The sequence below is a fragment of the Neomonachus schauinslandi genome, chromosome X, assembly GCF_002201575.2.
Source record: "Neomonachus schauinslandi chromosome X, ASM220157v2, whole genome shotgun sequence".
Taxonomy (NCBI): domain Eukaryota; kingdom Metazoa; phylum Chordata; class Mammalia; order Carnivora; family Phocidae; genus Neomonachus; species Neomonachus schauinslandi.
Window position 1 is genome coordinate 20,390,554 of NC_058419.1, and position 18,586 is coordinate 20,409,139.

An 18,586-nucleotide genomic window follows, 5' to 3' on the forward strand; every position below is an offset into this window, starting at 1 on the left:
CATCATCAAACCTGGGAGGAGTCTTGAGGACTACTGACACACCATTGGTGCCCAGTTTTTGTGAGTTCGGAGTACCTGAGAGGTAGGCAGTCAGCAGTCAATAGATGAAAGACTCTGTTAATCAAAAGGATCATCAGGCATTTTTGAAAGCACTTGCAATTTACACAATTGTTCACAAAAGACTCAAAAACCATAACTGAGCAGGACTATACTTGTAATTGAGGTAATATAGGTGTGATTTTAGGTATTAGGAATTACTGAATATATGGCTCATTTTATTCTTTTTAAAGACTTTAGTTGTAACCTTTTCCTAAAAAGAACATATTATCGGGGCGCCTGGGTGGCTCCGTCGTTAAGCGTCTGCCTTCGGCTCAGGTCATGATCCCGGGGTCCTGGGATCGAGCCCCACATCGGGCTCCCTGCTCGGCGGGAAGCCTGCTTCTCCCTCTCCCACTCCCCCTGCTTGTGTTCTCTCTCTCTCTCTCTCTCTCTGTCAAATAAATAAATAAATAAAATCTTTAAAAAAAAAACATATTATCATGTCCTAAGTGATTTTAGAGCTAACAAATACAGTTCACACAATTTTTAAGAAAGGATGAGGGATTTTAGATATGTTAAATATTCTTATTAGATCTTTATAAAAATCACAAGTAGTTAATATATACTAATCACTTGCCATATGATAGTCACAGTGTTTTTACTTGCATTATTTTGTTTAGTCTTCTCGACCACCCTACAAAACAGGTATCTGATCATTGATAAGGAAACAAAGCTTTATAGAGAATAAGTTACTTGCCCAATATCATATTCTCTAATAAACGGTAGAGCCAAAAATAGACTTAAAGCCCAAGGTTTTATCATAGAGTCATATCCTTTACTGACACTGTCTCAAAGCAGATATTACAGATAGTCAGAATTAGCCTTGAAAATTCCTCAAATCACCCAAACGATACAGTATGTTTGTCAAAACGTTCAACCCGGACAGGTTATTCTCTATCCTTGGAACAGATCACCAATTTTTTGGTTGAATGTCATATTATTTAAGATGTACTGTATTATCCTTCTTACCACATCTCAAGCATACATGCATAAGAGAGATATGCAAGACTTGAGTCCAACTAAGGGAATATTAGATGAATGTCTCCCAACCCAGGGCTTTGGGTCAATGCTCATTGAATGAAATGGCAGACATTTTGAATTAGTTAAATTGTGCCTGCTTCTCATGTGCACACTCTGTCAATCTCTTGCTGTCTTCCTCACTATTTATTTAACAAATATTTATTGAGTGCTTAATATATGCCAGGGACTGTTTTACAGAAGTGAACAAAGCAAAGTTTGTGCTCTCTGGAATTTGCATTGTAATGGAAAAAGTATGTGTATTATGTCTGAATGTATATGTGTGCCAGCTGGTGATAAATACCGTGGGAAGGGGCGCCTGGGTGGCTCAGTTGGTTAAGCGACTGCCTTCGGCTCAGGTGATGATCCCGGAGTCCCTGGATCGAGTCCCGCATCGGGCTCCCTGCTCGGTGAGGAGCCTGCTTCTCCCTCTGACCCTCCCCCCTCTCATGTGCTCTCTCTCTCATTCTCTCTCTCTCAAATAAATAAATAAAATCTTTAAAAAAAAAATACCATAGGAAGAAAGCATGTGAGGGTTGGGAGTGCCAGGACTTAGGAGGTGAGGAGCCCTTTCTGTTTTATATATGGGGGGGGGGGTTGGTCAAAGAGAGCCTCTCCAGAGAAAATAAGCGGGTTAGCTGTGTGGATATCTGGGAGAGAACACTCCAAGGACAGGGTACAGTAAGTAGGCAGTGAGTTGAGCATATATGTAGATGTTCAAGGAGCAGCAAGGCCAGTGTGGCCGGAGCATGGTAAACAAGTGAGAGGAAGAGTGGTGGTAGGAAAGGAGATTGTACCAATAGAGTGCAGAGCAGATGCTGTAGGGTCTTGTGAGCCAGAGTTAGGGTTTTGGTATGTATGGAAAGCCACTGGAGGCTTTAAGCATGTGAGAGATGACTCGGGCAGCTGTGGAGAGGAGAGACTGTTAGGAGGAAAGAGTGGAAACGAGAAGGCAGGAGGCAATTGTCAGAGTCCAGGTGAGTGGCTTGGACTGATATGGTGGCTGAACAGATGAAAAAAGTGGAAAGATTGTTCCTGAAGGTAGAGCTGACAGGTTTTATTAATGGGTTGGTGGATGTGGGGTGTGAGAGAAAGACAAGAGTTAAGAGTTACCAAGTTCTTTTGTCCTGAGCCACTGCCAAGAGTGGTGTTCGCATATATTGAGATATTGGGAAGACTAGGCAAGGAACAGATTTTTTTTTTCTTTGCAGGGTATATGGGGGGAAATCTAGAGTTCAGTTTTGTCCATGTTGATTTGAAATGCCTATTAGATATCAACTAGTGATGTCGAGTAGGCAATTGGATGGATACTATTTAAAATCATGAAACTGGGGCGCCTGGGTGGCTCAGATGGTTAAGCATCTGCCTTCGGCTCAGGTCATGATCTCAGGGTCCTGGGATCGAGTCCCGCATCGGGCTTCCTGCTCCTTGGGAGCCTGCTTCTCCCTCTGCCTCTCTCTCTCTCTCTCTCTGTCTCTCATGAATAAATAAATAAAATCTTTAAAAAAAAATCATGAAACTGGATGAGATATAGGTACAGGCAGAGAAGAGACTTCTGGGAACTGTACTCTGGGGAATTTTCTATCTGTCCTGTTATATTGCTGTCTCTTTCTTGACTGAGATCTTTTTCCCTCTTTCCTTCTCTCTCTCGAGCACATATTAGGTGAATCTGTTTACATTGCCTGTACCTGTGAGACGATCCGATGCACCATACTTCTCAAATTGTCTTAAAAATGAAACTAAAACAGTAATATACAAACATATTTCTATATTGCCTTGAAATTTTTTAAAAGATTTTATTTATTTGACAAGAGAGAGAGAGCGCGCATAAGCAGGGGGAGCGGCAGGCAGAGGGAGAGGGAGAAGCAGACTCCCTGCTGAGCAGGGAGCCCGATGCGGGACTCGATCCCAGGACCCTGGGATCATGATCTGAGCCGAAGGCAGACGCTTAACCGACTGAGCCACCCACGCGCCCCTGCTTTGAAATTTTTAAAGAACTTTATATTTATCAAATGCCTGCTGTGCACCAGTAACTGCTAGTTACTTTCGTTTATGTTAACTCATTTGCTTTTCCTAAGTGATTAGTTGTGCTTTACATGGAAATAGTGACGGGCCTGTGGAGATGTAGCTTTGGAGAAAACATTCTTTTGCATTTGTATGTTCTAAATTTACATATAAATATAAAATGTATTTTTTAATTAGTGAGAGCATATACATAAAGATTGCAGTTGATAATATATACTAGAAGACCAACTAGCTGTGAGCAAATGACTTAGATCTCTCTTGGGTCCTAATTCCCATTGATAAAATAATAATAGGCCTGAGTTTGAGAAGGGACCTAGTCAAGGGGTTCTCTGACAGTAGTTTGGGATCCGTTGTTCTGATTTGTGCTTCTACACCCATGCTGCCCAATAGCACACCCACTAGCCACCCTGTGTCTATTTAAATCTAAATTAATGAAAATTGTTTGGCGGTAGGAATTTCAGTTTTTTATGAAACATAGAAATTTTAAAAACTAAAAATAACTTGGTCTTTTCTAGGATTAAAAATTAACTCATTTTCACGGTATCGTGTGCTTGAATGGTTTATACTTCAAATTTATAATTAAAACTTTCACACTACAAAGGTATAGGACTCATCACATTTTAAACTAACTGATATAATTTTCATTTTGATTGCCTATATGGTAACAAATACTTTTTTTTTTTTTAAGATTTTTTTTTTTAGGTAATCTCTACACCTGATGTGGGACTCCAACTTAAAAACCTGAGATCAAGAGTTACTGTATGCTCTACCGACTGAGCCATCCAGGCGCCCCACAAATACTTTTGAAACTCAAATACTAATGCAAGCGGTGTTTTTAAAAATGAAATAACATTTTGGCATTATTTATGATGGGATATGGTAAAATATTGGTTTTTAAAAATTATTTAGCAATTACAATTAAGAGCAACTTCAGGTCCCAGGATTTGTAGTGGTAGAAGTTATTATTTCTGATAGTATTTTTAATGTTTTTTGTAAACAGAAAAAAGGAGTTCATCGTTGTACAAAATGCAGACTGCAATTTTTGACCTGCAAAGAGAAACTGGATCACAAGACCCAGCATCGGACCTTTATAAAGCCTAAAGAGCTAGAAGGATTGCCTCCTGGTACAAAAGTGAGTTTTAACTATGTTGTATTTTAACATTTCGTGTGGTAATAGAAATAAATTCCTGCCTGGCTTTATCTGTAATATTAAAAATTAACTTCTGCTTCTCATTAAGATTTAATTTTAGGTTTTGTCATTCTTTTCTAAAGATTTTATTTATTTATTTGTCAGAGAGCACAAGCAGGGGGAGCGGCAGGCAGAGGGACAAGCAGGTTCCCCACTGAGCAAAGAACCTGATACGGGACTCGATCCCAGTATCCTGGGATCATGACCCAAGCAGAAGGCAGACACAACCGATTGAGCCAGCCAGGCATCCCTTAGGTTTTGTCATTCTTATGTTTGGAAAGAAAAACTAATATCCATTTTTTTTTTTTAGTTAGTTGACACATGCTATATTGGAGCATATTCCTTTATAGTGAGTGCAACTAGATTAACTGGAGACTGAGTCAGTGAGTTGTTTCAATACTCTATAGGCTGTTCGTGAGCTTTTCCAGCATATATGTCTGCTTCAGCTGCTAAGGTTAAGAATCATGTTTATTTTATCTTTGTGTCCCTAGCATCTATCATAGTGCCTTGAATGCCATACTTTGTTGAAGTTGGTATTACTGAGTCTACTCTCAGTTCCTTATATATTCTGTATACCAGTCCCTTATTAGAAATATGACTTGCGGAATGTCTGGGTGGCTTGGTTGGTTAAGTGCCTGCCTTCAGCTGGTCATGATCCCAGGGTCCTGCGATTGAGTCCTGCATCCAGCTCCTTGCTCAGTGGGGAGCCTGCTTCTCCCTCTGCCTGCTGCCCATCCTGCTTGTGCACTCTCTCGCGTGCTCGCTCTCTCTCTCTCTCTGACAAATAAATAAATAAAATATCTTTTTAAAAAAGAAATATGATTTGCAAATACTTTCTCTCATTGTGTGGATTGTCTTGTCACTTTCTTAACAGTGTCCTTTGAAACACAGGAGTCTAAAATTTTTATGAAGTCCATTTAATCTATTTTTTCTTTGATCGTTGTGCTTTTGCTATCTTATCTAAGGAGTCATTGCCCAGCCCCCAATTATGGAGATTTCCTCCTATGTTTTCTTCTAAGAGTTTTGTAGTTTTAGCTCTTATAATTTGATCCTTGATACATTTTGAGTTCATTTTTATATCTAGTATGAGGTAGGGGTCAAAATTCATTCTTTTGCATGTAGATATCCAGTTGTGCTAGCACCATTTGTTTGAAAAGACTATTGTTTCCTCCACTGAGTTGTTTTGGTATCCTTGTCAAAAACCAATGGACTGGGCGCCTGGGTGGCTCAGTTGGTTAAGCGACTGCCTTCAGCTCAGGTCATGATCCTGGAGTCCCGGGATCGAGTCCCACATCGGGCTTCCTGCTCGGCGGGGAGTCTGCTTCGTCCTCTGACCCTATCCCCTCTCAGGTGTTCTCTCTCTCTCATTCTCTCTCTCTCAAATAAATAAATAAAAAATCTTTAAAAAAAAAAAAAAAAAAACCAATGGACTATAATGTCAAGACATGCAGTGAACTTTTTAATATTAATGCGATGATTAATTTTCTGAAATATGTATATATTTTGCCTTCATTTTTATAGGTCACTATTCGAGCCTCAATTGGACCGCTTCATTCAAAACCAGTTACATCATCTCCCAGTAGTAGTGTTCCAAGCACTTCTTCTTTTCAGCTCTCACCTGCGAAGTCTAAAAGTATAACTGCTAAAAATTCCACAAAATCTAATACAAGTAAATCTAAGACAAGTAAGCTTCATGGAACTAAACCTCATACCAGTAAGCGAGGTAGAGGTGCATCTAAATGCAAGACTAAAACCTCTTACAAGCAAAAGAAACAACGTAACAGAAAGAATAAAATCAGCATGGCTTTGAAGAACTTAAGGTAATATCTTTTATTCCAGATATATAATACTAATTGAATATTAAATATTAAAGGTTATTTTAATATAATTTACCATATCACAAAGGTCCCTTGCACGGTTACATGCTGATCACTTGTCTGGCATAAAGGCTAAGCAGATTAAAAAAAAGGTACTCTTTACAACTGCTGAGCAGAACTGGAATTAGTGTTCATTGTATAATTATCAATTACACTAATCTATTTTGTGCTTATATCTTGTGATAGTTGAAATGATTAATGTGATCCTTTTTATTCCAGGGAATAAAATGTGATCCTTTTTATTCCAGGTGTTTGATTTTTGACACTTTATTCTAGCTTATTGTTTCAAATCAAATTTTCAAATTATGTCTCTACTTAAAGATGTTAATTTAAGCATTTTAGCTTTAGTTAATAAAACGTGAATAAGGCTTTACCTTATTATTTTTGTTTCATGATATATTTTCATCTTTTTTTTTTTTTCTGTCTCTACAAGGTGTCGTCGGGGAGTTCACAAGTGCATTGAGTGTCATTCCAAAATAAAAGATTTTGCAAGCCACTTTTCAATATATATCCACTGTAATTTTTGCAAATACAACACTAACTGTAACAAAGCCTTTATAAATCACATGGTGAGGTAAGTTAAACATGTACACCACCAATGAAAATTCCCATTTAAGATGTTTGTTTTTTAAAAATAAAGTTGTCCTAATAGTTGTCCATGTCAAGGAGCTAAAAGGATTGAGCAATAGGGAACTTCTAGGATATTACTTAATATTATTTTCCAACATAATAAATCGTGAAATTAGGGGGACAAAATTTTTAAGAACAGTTAGACCAATGAAATTAGAATAGGTTTGGGAAATTTGTTTTTCTAAGTCTTTTAAAAAGTGGTTATTCTCAAACATAAAAATGTTTAATGTTTTCAAAATATTTATCACATAAATACGTGTAACCCCATGAGTGTTATCCTCTTCAAAGCAGTCACTTTGAGAGACTTCCAGGTTTGTCAAAGATGCTAAGAATTTCTCCCCCTCCTTCTCCCCCCTTCCTTTCATCCATCTTTCTGTCCATTAGTCATTCAAGCCATTTATCTTTGCATTCAACAATGAAATGTGAAGTGAGAGACTATAGGGATATTCTAGTCATGATGCTACTGTTAGAATTCCTTTTCATACATCAATTCTATTTATCTTATTTGAGCACCTACCATGTACTCTATGCTAGAGAAAGACGTCAGAGACCACATTACTTTCATTTGGACCTCATTAGTAGCAGCTTACTTTATTCTTTCAGGAAGGATTTATTTAAATACATAAAAATTATTCAGATATAAATATGCTAAGTTGATTATTCAAACTGAGGTAGTTCCATTTATTTTCAGTCAGAAATAACTAATAAAAGTGGTTTTCGTGCAGAGCATAAGACCTCTGTTCTATGTTGTACCCCCTTCCTTACCAGTGTCCCAACTTAGCTCATCATATACAGTATTCATTTTGAATTCTCATTACCTCATGATTTTTATTTTTTTTATTTTTTATTTTTTTTTATTTATTTTTTTAAGATTTTATTTATTTGCGAGAGAGAGAATGAGAGACAGAGAGCATGAGAGGGAGGAGGGTCAGAGGGAGAAGCAGACTCCCTGCTGAGCAGGGAGCCCGATGTGGGACTCGATCCCGGGACTCCAGGATCATGACCTGAGCCGAAGGCAGTCGCTTAACCAGCTGAGCCACCCAGGCGCCCTACCTCATGATTTTTAGAGTCTTGACCCTTCTTTCCAGTCCAGCTGCACCAATCTAACTTCCTATCAACCTCACCCTTAAGGTCATCTGTTTTGAATGTTGCTTGCTTTTTATCCTGGAATCCTTTTCATATTCAGACATGTTTAACCTTGCTATCCGTGAATCTCTTATCCTTTTCAATCTTTTGCTGTGCTCCTTTCCAAACTACCAAACTGCACTTGATTTAATTAGCTCTGAATTTGTGATTTTTAACTTTAATTTCGTTCTGTGTTTTTAAAAATACCTCTTTGGTTTTTTTGTCTACAACATCTGTTTAAATCCTTTTCAATACCCTCAAGATTTTATTCTAGTCTCTTTGTTGTTAGTCTTGTTCCTACTAATTACTCAGAGGTCATCCTTCCCATTTTTCCCAAGATTAACTTTTTTCTACCTCAGGTTTTTCTCCCTTTATCCAGACATAAATCTCAGAAAAAGATATTTCTCACTTTTTGAAAGCAAATACTGCTCCTCATCTCTTCCATTTTCCCCACAACCTTATTCAGTTATTTTGTGTCTTCATTTCATCTCTTTTTCTCTACCACATTCCTTCTGCCTGCACATATTTTCAGGCATTTTTTTTAGGATGAAGGAGATTTGCCTTCACTGTGCGTATTTTTTGTCTTCCTTTTACTGTCAACATTTTAAAGAGTTTCTTTACTACCTATTTGCCACTTCTTTACCCTTTGTAATTTGAGTATCACCCCCACCTATTAGTTAAAGCTGCCCCTTTAAAAATTATCAGTCATATCCTAATCACTAAATGTACTCACTAATTTCCATTCTTACTTTTCTGTGACTTCTTAAGAATATTTGATGGTTTTGATCACTCACTTTTGAAAATCTCAACTTCTCTTAATATGTTACCATAATTTTTTTCTTCCCTTTTGGCTACTCCTCTGTTTCATTACCTTTTCTTTTTTTGCCTCATTTTTTTACTTTTTAAGTTTTTCATTTTAAAACCTGTATAGTTAACATACAGTGTTAATATTAGTTTCAGGTGTACAGTATAGTGATTCAACAATTCCATACATTACTCAGTGTGCATCATGATAAGTGTGCTCTTATTCCCCATCACCTATCCCACCCCCCCCCCCCCCCCCCCCCCCCCCCCCCCCCCCGTAACCATCAGTTTGTTCTCTGTAGTTAAGAGTCTGTTTCTTGGTTTTGTCTCTTTTTTACCTTTGCTCATTTGCTTTTTTCTTAAATTCCACATATGAGTGAGATCATATGGTGTTTGTCTTTCTCTGACTTATTTCGCCTGGCATTATACTCTCTAGCTCCATCCACGTCATTGCAAATGGCAAGATTTCATTCTTTTTATGGCTGAATAATATTCCATTGTGTATATATATACATCTTTATCATTCATCTGTCAGTGGACACTTGGGCTGCTTGCATAGTTTGGCTATTATAAATAATGCTGCAATAACATAGCGGTGCATGTATCCCTTTGAATTAGTGTTTTGCATTTTTTGGGCAAAAACCCAGTAGCGCAATTACTGGATCCTAGGGTAGTTCAATTTTTAACTTTTGAGGAGCCTCCATACTGTTTTCCACAGTGGCTGCACCAGTTTGCATCCCACCGACAGTGCATGAGGGTTCCTTTTTCTACACAATCTTGCCAACACTTGTTGTTTCTTGTGTTTTTGATCTTAGCCATTCTGACAGGTATGAGGTGATATCTCATTGCAGTTTTGATTTGCATTTCCCTGATAATGAGTGATGTTGAGCATCTTTTCATGTGTCTGTTAGCCATCTGGATGTCTTCTTTGGAGAAATGTCTGTTCATGTCTTCTGCCCATTTTTTGATTGGATTATTTGGTTTTGGGGTGTTGAGTTGTATCAGTTCTTTATATATTTTGGGTACTAACCCTTTATTTGATACGTCATTTGCAAATATCTTCTCCCATTCAGTAGATTGCCTTTATTTCCTTACCTTTTCTTTTATTCAACTCTTCTTGCCTCCTTACATTCCTTTTCTTGGTACCTTAATCACTCAGAATTTTGTTTTACCTTTCAACTGTAAATCCTCCAGTTTCAATGCTGAGTTTTCCTGAGATCCATCTCTTCATCAGTTTGATAGATATTTTCATCTTTGACCCACTGGCATCTATAAAGAACAAAAATAAGTCAAACATCACTGTCTGGGATCCAAACTACCATCACCCCAATACTCTTTAAGCTCAGTTTGTCTCAAGGTGTCATTTGCGGAAATGTGGAGCATCAACTGAAAATAATACACGTTTCTGAAGCCTGTGGTGCTCTCTTGATCTGCCACCATTCATAATGGCTTCCTGAATGTCCACCTTCTGCAATTTACCACTCTGCCTCCCAACTACTGCAGAGCTTTCTATACCTTGGTTGCTCTAAACCAGGCCCCAGCAAATCTTTCTCTCAGTATACTGCTGGGAAGAATGCTGGTATTTTGTTAAGTATAATTAACATACAGTTGTATTAGTTTCTGGAGTACAATATAATGATTCAACAATTCTGTACATTGCTCAGTGCTCATCAAGATAATTGTACTCTTTTTTTAAGATTTTATTTACTTATTTGAGAGAGAGTGAGAGAGAACACAAGCAGGGCAGGGGAGAGGGAGAGGGCGAAGCAGATATAACATTTGCAGATTTCTTCTCCCATTTAGTAGGATGCCTTTTTGTTTTGCTGATGGTTTCCTCTGCTGTGCAAAGGCTTTTTATTTTGAGGGCCCCTGGGTGGCTCGGTCAGTCAGGCTTCCGACTCTTGCTCTCAGCTCAGGTCTTGATCTCAGGGTCAAGTGAGTTCAGGCCCTGTGTTCCACACTGGGCATGGAGCTTACTTTAAAAAATAAAAAAAAGCTTTTTATTTTGGTGTAGCCCCAATAGTTTAATTTTGCTTTTGTTTCCCTTGCTTGAGGAGACATATCTAGAAAAATGTTTCTACAGCTGATGTCAAAGAAATTACTGCCTATGTTTTCTTCTAGGAATTTTATGACTTCAGGTCTCACATTAGGTCGTTAATCCATTTTGAGTTTCTTTTTGTGTATGGTGTAGGAAAGTGGTCCAGTTTCATTCTTTTGCATGTAGCTGTCCAGTTTTTGTAGCACCATTTGTCAAAGATACTGTCTTTACCCCCATTGTATATTCTTACCTCCTTTGTCATAGATTAATTGACCATGTTAAGTGTGGGTTTATTGCTGGGGTCTCTGTTCTGTTCCATTGATCTATGTGTGTGTGTTTGTGCCAGTACCAGACTGTGTTGATCACTACAGCTTTCTAGTAGTATATCTTGAAATCTGGAATTGTGATACCTCGAGCTTTGTTCTTTTTCAAGATTGCTTTGGCTGTTCGATGTCTTTTGCGGTTCCATACAAACTTTAGGATTATTTTTTCCAGTTATGTGAAAAATGTTGTTAGTATTTTGATAGCAATTATGAATGCTGGTCTTTTATTCTGTGCCAAACACATGGCTGCCCCAATGGAGCTTTAATTCTGCCCCTAATTTGTAGGAGATTAAATTGGAAAATATTTTTAGTGTTCCTTAAACCCATGGTCATTCTGTCCTCCTGCCTCCCATTTTCCATAGGTTCTTCAGCTGTCTTCTAGGACCTCCAATACCATTCTATCCCAAAATATTCCCAGTTGGCCTCGGGCTTCCTTTATAACCTTTTCCTAATTTCCAGTGAGCCCCAACCTTGCACTGCATTGTTATCACACACATGGAGCACTTACTCATTATTAGCCTCATAAAGAACTGAAAGTATCCACTTCTGCTTTTCTAAGGGCCTTTGCATTTCTCCTAATTCAGTGGTGTCTTGCTTCCTTTGTTGCCTCAGGTACCTCCCTCTGAATGGTACACCCTGACCCAGTGTGGACTTTTGTCATAGACTTGAGCTCTGTACCTACAGAGTCTCATTTTCTTAGAGGTTGAGTACCTTTATTCCCAGCCTGCACCGACTCTGTAACAAGTCAGGCCCCCCAAATTAATCTTCCCCAACATATAGTTTGTTTCATATTCAATATCTGAAGTGGTTTTCCATATTCTTTGTTATTCCTTGGACTGCTCCCCTTCTTCCCTCTCAGTTTACCTTCTTCTGTGAAGAATATGATCACCACAGCCACTCATAGGAATCATTCCTTCCTTTGAGTTCTGTACCATTGAGCTATTCTGCCTCATATTAAATATGTGTCTTATCTACTTGAGAGAGCAGTTCTTTGTATTCAGCATGGCACCTATTCTGCAGCTATTTTCATGGGATTGTAGCTAGCCAGAATCATTTTTTTTTCCCATGCGTACATGGTATGCTGGTGATAGTTACCTTTTATCTAATGATAATCATTGACCTGGTGTGTTGGCTGGTTTGGGTCTGTCAGTGCAAGCTAGGGCAGCTAGTGTTTCTCAAACTTTAGCTTGCATAAGAATTCACCTGAAAAGGGGCGCCTGGGTGGCTCAGTCGGTTAAGTGGCTGCCTTCAGCTCAGGGCATGATCCCAGGGTCCTGGGATCGAGCCCCGCATCGGGTTCCCTGCTCAGCGGGGAGCCTGCTTCTCCCTCTCCCTCTGCTACTCCCCCTGCTTGTGCTCTCTCTCTGTCAAATAAATAAGTAAAATTAAAAAAAAAAAAAAAATCACCTGAAAAACTTGTTGAAACTGATTTCTGGGTCTCAGTGCCAGCAATTAATTCAGCAGGTCTAGAGTGGGGCCTGAGACTTTGTGTTTCTGCTGAGTTCCCAGGTGATATAGATGCTGCTGGTCCATGAACCACACTTTGAGTAACACTGTGCTATGCTAGTCCTGGCTAATCCCGCCTGACTTTCTAATACAGGAAAGCTTTCCTTATCAGTTTAAAAGGGGGTACTGGGTGGCTCAGTAAGTTAAGTGGTCGACTGTTGATTTTGGCTCAGGTCATGATCTCAGGGTCCTGGGATCAAACCCCATGCCAAGGCTCCACACTCAGCAGGGAATCTGCTTGAGAATCCTCTCTCCCTCTGCTCCTCCCCCTGCTCACACGCTCTCTCTCTAAAATAAATAAATCTTTTAGAAATAAAAATAAAAGGGGGTATAAAAGCTAATGCCATTGGCTGCAAAACTTGGTTAGTGGTTTTTTTTGTTGTTCTGTGCATAGAAGAAATATTGTTTTAACTCATGAGCTCTGCTTTGCTTTCCCTAAAGGCTCTCCTAATAATTGCAAAAGATTCTTTAAATGTTTCGTTTTACTGATGGCAGGTAAAGGTAATGTAATTTAGCCCAAGTAGCATTTACTTCAAGGATCATTCAGATTCTCCCCACTTGCTAAGTATATTAAGATAAGAAAGTGTGAAAATTATTATTCATAACAATTTATATTATAGCAAAATACATTATTAACAAATACCTTTTAAATTGTTTTCAACTCTTGAGGCGCCTGGGTGGCTCAGTCGTTAAGCATCTGCCTTCGGCTCAGGTCATGATCCCAGGGTCCTGGGATCGAGCCCCGCATCGGGCTGCCCGCTCCGCGGGAAGCCTGTTTCTCTCTCTCCCTCTCCCCCTGCTTGTGATCCTGCTCTCACTGTGTCTCTCTCTGTCAAATAAATAAATAAATAATCTTTAAAAAAAAATTGTTTTCAACTCTTAATTATTGTAAAAATTTAAATTGATGCTCTTTGCATTTTTAACTTTGAGAGGTTTTTTTTTTAATAATGGTGAGGGTACTGATCATTTAAGAATATTCTCAGGGAAATATGTTGTTAGAAAATACACAGGTAAAATGAAATGTAAGATAAAAAAACGAATTAAAACAGAAGAATAGAATTTAATAATTTAGGTCATGATCTTTTATTCAAAACTAAGAAACTAAACATGGACTTTGAAATATGGTCATAAAATTAATATGACTTATTGTATAATAAAACCCCACTTGTCTGTTGTCTCTCCAGCTCTCATAGCAACCATCCGACTAAACGGTTTTATATTTTTAAGAAGCATTCTGGAACTCTCAGGTAAGTAGTTGATCTTTTTCCATTCTCTCTTTTGAAAAATTGTAGTAACTTTTTTTTAACCTGATGTTTAAGTACCTAGTTTGGAAAATGAATGATTGCTACCAGACATAAGACAGTTCTGTTCATTATATCATAGATCAAAGAGGAAATAGCTATGTTTTCTAGCTAAACTTTGTTGCAGTGGTGTTAGGCATTAAGATGAAACTTTCATGGATTTGCATTATAAAATAAAAAAATAAGGCTCTCCAACAATATTTGAAGATTAAAAAGATGTTTAAGATATCTACTAAATTGAATAACACCGGTTTTGATCAATATATAGCCTTCACAATTCTTAGGGGTTTTTAAAATTTTGAAATAAAAGTACACAACCTGTTTACAAAAGGAATTGCTGATGAACATTTCTAAAGGCATTGATAATTAACTTTGATTATACCACACACCCTTAGCTCAGAATCCACTAAGCATCATTTTTTTCCACATTCTTCTGATTTCTTTTGACTTCATATTCCTTTAATTATTTTGCTCATGTCGTCATTGCTATTTGAAATTACAGTGCCAAGATCTTGGTAGCACCAGGCTAAGACAAAGACTTAAGTTTAGCCAGTACTTATTTTGATGCTTTGGCTTAGTGGGAAAGTGGAGGAGGGGATGATAGATCTCAGGATCTTTGTATTTATTATTCTTTCTGCTTGTTGACTCTTCCCTAGATATCTGCAGGGCTAGCTCCCTCACCTCCTTCAAGTCTCTAGTCCAATGAGTGAGGCTTTCTTTGACCACTTCATTTAAAATAGCATTCTTTCCCCTGGGCTCCATTCCCACCACTCCCTATCCCCCTTTATTGTTTTATTTTTCTTCACTTTTTACTTTCCAACATGTTGCATACTTCACTCTTTTGTTAATTATCTGTGTCTTCTCACTAGAATGTGTATGGTTTGGATATTTGTCTATGTCAGATGCTTACTAAGCATTGAATAGTGCCTGACACATGGTAGACATTCTGTAAATATTTTGAGTAAATTAGTGTATATGTTGAAAATGACATATGTGGATGATGGACCAACAGCTCATAGGCAGGGGAAAGTTTGATTCTATTGTAAAAATATATTCGTGCTATTTTTAAAATATTACTAAATTCAAGGAAGTAGAATTTTACTGAAAAATTTTATAAGAATGAAAAGGGATTTATTAATTCTAAAGATGAGAGAGTGTAATTTTATTTACCTCACTATTGTCAAGCTTAGTTGTGTGCTTGATTCTTGAATTCATTCTGTGACTTTAAAGATTTGAGATGCTTTTTTCTTAACTTGGGTGGGCCTCAGATTTAAATAGAAAGTTGATAAATTTCTGTGTATGGGACTTAGCATATTTATAATTCTGTAAAACAGTAAATTTTGTAATTACTGTTTTGTTAAAATGCAATGTTCATTTTTTATTTATTGTGCACCTGTTATGTATAACACAACGTAGCAGTTCCTATTAAGTTGACAATGATGAAGAAGGCTTGGTACCAACCTTCAAGGAATGTACAATTTATGATAAGGTGTGAATATAAGTAACTACAGTAATACAGGAAGGTTCGTAATAAGTGCCGTGAGAGTTACTGATTTCAAAGGGAGGAGAGACTTCCACTTAGAAGAAACACAAGGGCATTCTAGTTGGAAGAAATAGTATAAATAAAAGTACAGAAAGGAAAGAGCAGAAGGCATACACAATGAATGACTAGTAGTGCAATTTAGATGAAGCATGAAGTTTATATAACATAGTATTAAGATCAGAGTCTGGGGGAATAGGTTTGAGCTCAGATCTAGATTATGAAATCCTTGAAAACTAGGCTAGGGAGTTTGGACCCATTGGGGAAACTGTTGGTGTTTTGTGTAGAATTAAGGAAGGTAGGTCAACGTGGAGGGTATATGAGGTAAGATGTAGCTGCATGGGACACAGACTGTTGAAGATTATGACGGTAGTTAAGTCTGATTTAATAAGAATCTGGGTTAAGGTGGTGAAATGGTATCACACTGTTTAAGAACATGGACTCTGGAATCAAAGGGCTCATCTTCTTTTTTTTTTTTTCTTTTTTTTTTTTTTAGGATTTTATTTATTTATTTGACAGAAACAGCGAGTGAGGGAACACAAGCAGGGGGAGTGAGAGAGGGAGAAGCGGGCTTCCCGCCGAGCAGGGAGCCCGATGCGGGGCTCGATCCCAGGACCCTGGGATCATGACCTGAGCCGAAGGCAGACGCTTAACGACTGAGCCACCCAGGCACCCCAAAGGGCTCATTTTCAATCTAATTTTGGCCTTGGTAGGTTATTAAACCTGACCTTGTCCTTTATAAAAAAGTAAAAATTTTAGCACCTACCTCTTTGGTTTGTTATAGGATTTAGATGAGATAATATGTCTAAAACCCTCAGCCTGGCACAAAGTTAAGTGTTCAATAAATTGTTAATATTATAAAATATTTGAAATATTGACTGTTCTAAGAACAAAGAGAGTCAAATAATTTTGAGCCTTTGTGTTGGGAGCATGACATCATAAGAAAGATTATTAGTTAGGAGGAATGGTTTTCAGGGGTGGGGACGAAAGTACAATTTCCGTTTATGAAGATCATTTTTGATGTGCCAGCATGACAGCCAGGTATAAATATACAGTGGGCTGTTAAGACTAGAGCTGCAATAGGAGCACCTAGGTGGCTCAGTCAGTTAAGCGTCCGACTCTTGGTTTCAGCTTAGGTCATGATTTCATGGGTCATGGGTTCAAGCCCCACTCTGGCAGGTAGGCCCTGCACTCAGTGGGGGAGTCGATTTGAAAGATTCTCTCCCTGTACCCGTCCCCCTACTCTCTCTCAAAATAAGTAAATCTAAAAAAAAAAAAACAACTAAAGCCACAGGGGAGAAGTCAGTCTAAAGTATGCTACTGGTTTTTATTCCTATACAAGTACTTAAATTTAAAGTATTCAATGAACTGTAAAAGTATGTTTATGCTCGTTAACTGACAGAAAATAATAATTAAATTACATGATTTATTTTTAAAACTTTCCCATTTCTTTTCTAATTTTATCACCACTAAAATAAGATATTAGATTATAGGCTCCACAGAGTTTACCCTCTTTTTTGTTCACTCTTGAATCCACAACACCTAGTAGTATGGAGTGTGTAAAGAAGGTCCTCAGAAAATATATATTGAGGGGCGCCTGGGTGGCTCAGTTAGTTAAGCGTCTGCCTTCGGCTCAGGTCATGATCCCAGGGTCCTGGGGTCGAGTCCCGCCTCAGGCTCCCTGATCAACGGGGAACCTGCTTTTCTCTCTCCCTCTGCTGCTCCCCCTGCTTGTTCTCTCCCTCGCTCTCACTGTCTCTCTGTCAAATAAATAAATAAAATCTTTAAAAAAAGCAAATGTATATTGAGTGAGTATTATATCCTTGTGTTCCAGATGGGTGAAGGTACAGAAAGGATGTTAGTGGAGCCACCACTAGGTTTTAGGTCTCTTAACTTCTGTCTTTTAGCAACCAATATGAGAGGGGACAGTTTACAAAGCACTGAATGTTAGCATGACTTAAACATGGCTCTGTCATTTTCTAGAGTACCGTTTCAGATAAATCAGGCTTGTATAACAAAATTGGAAATTGATGGTCATGACACATAAAAAGCACATCAAGAGTTGTTACATGGAAAAATAATTATTGAACTTCTATATGGACTTTCATAAAAGATTAAAAAGATTAAAAACCTTTGCTTTCTTTTTTTCTTCATAGGGGCATTACTCTCGTGTGCCTTAAATGTGACTTCCTAACTGATTCTTCTGGTTTAGACCGTATGGCTAAACACTTGTGTCAACGTAAAACTCATACTTGCCAAGTTATAATAGAGAATGGTATGTATGTATAATTGTGTTACTTTGAATTTCTGATATTGATTCCAGCATTTTTGATCAGCCACAATATGGGCTCTTTTGCATTAAGTTAATAGTCTCACTCATTATCTATACTATTTTAAACGTAAAACTCTTCTAATTTCAGTTCCCGAAAGTACCTCAACTTCTGAACCCGATTCTGAACCCACTTCTGAACCCAATTCTGAACCCACTTCTGAACCCAATTCTGAACCCACTTCTGAACCCAGTTCTGAACCCACTTCTGAGTAAGTTTTATTTTCATTGAGTGCATTTTTCTTTGATGGATTTTAGCACTGTTGCATTTTTAAATGTATCATTAATAGAAATGAAAAATATTAAAGTATTTTGTTTTTGTTTTTGTTTTTAAAGCCGCTTGTTGAAATAGATTCCTGCTCTATGGAGCTCGTGCAACCTGGTGCAAGACAAGTTGGAATTTCCTAAGTTCAAAGTTCTGAAGTGTTTTCTTACACAAAGGCAGTTTCCTAAGTTCAAACTTCTGAAGTGTTTTCTCACACGAAGGCGGTTAAACAGCCAAGTTCATGACACTAGCTCTGATTCAGCTCTTTTCAGCTTTCAGATGGCACTAGATTCTTATTCCACCTTATCTTTGTGTCAGGTTAACATATCTTAACATACGCTTTTTTCTCCAGTTGACTCTCTCCAAAAATAACTTTTGTTGCTATGGTCTTTTTTTGCTTTGCTTAAAATAATTTGTGTTTTTCTCTGCTGTACTTGCCTTCAGAATATTGCATTCCAAATGATATGGCTATTCATTTTCTTTGTTTTGTCTGGTTTCTTAGTTAATTTCTTATAAGT

The 18,586-nt window shown here is 37.9% G+C and overlaps 1 protein-coding gene across 1 annotated transcript in view; it reads left to right on the top strand.

Moving 5' to 3' along the window:
* Positions 1-18,155, top strand: part of ZNF280C (zinc finger protein 280C) — a 50,496-nt gene extending 32,341 nt beyond the window's left edge. The window contains exons 12-18 of the mRNA XM_044911758.1: positions 4,142-4,273; positions 5,852-6,150; positions 6,641-6,781; positions 13,818-13,880; positions 17,631-17,749; positions 17,895-18,015; positions 18,140-18,155. Coding sequence (XP_044767693.1) covers positions 4,142-4,273; positions 5,852-6,150; positions 6,641-6,781; positions 13,818-13,880; positions 17,631-17,749; positions 17,895-18,015; positions 18,140-18,155 — 891 coding nt within the window. The remainder of the gene's footprint in view (positions 1-4,141; positions 4,274-5,851; positions 6,151-6,640; positions 6,782-13,817; positions 13,881-17,630; positions 17,750-17,894; positions 18,016-18,139) is intronic.
* The last annotated feature ends 431 nt before the right edge of the window (positions 18,156-18,586 follow it).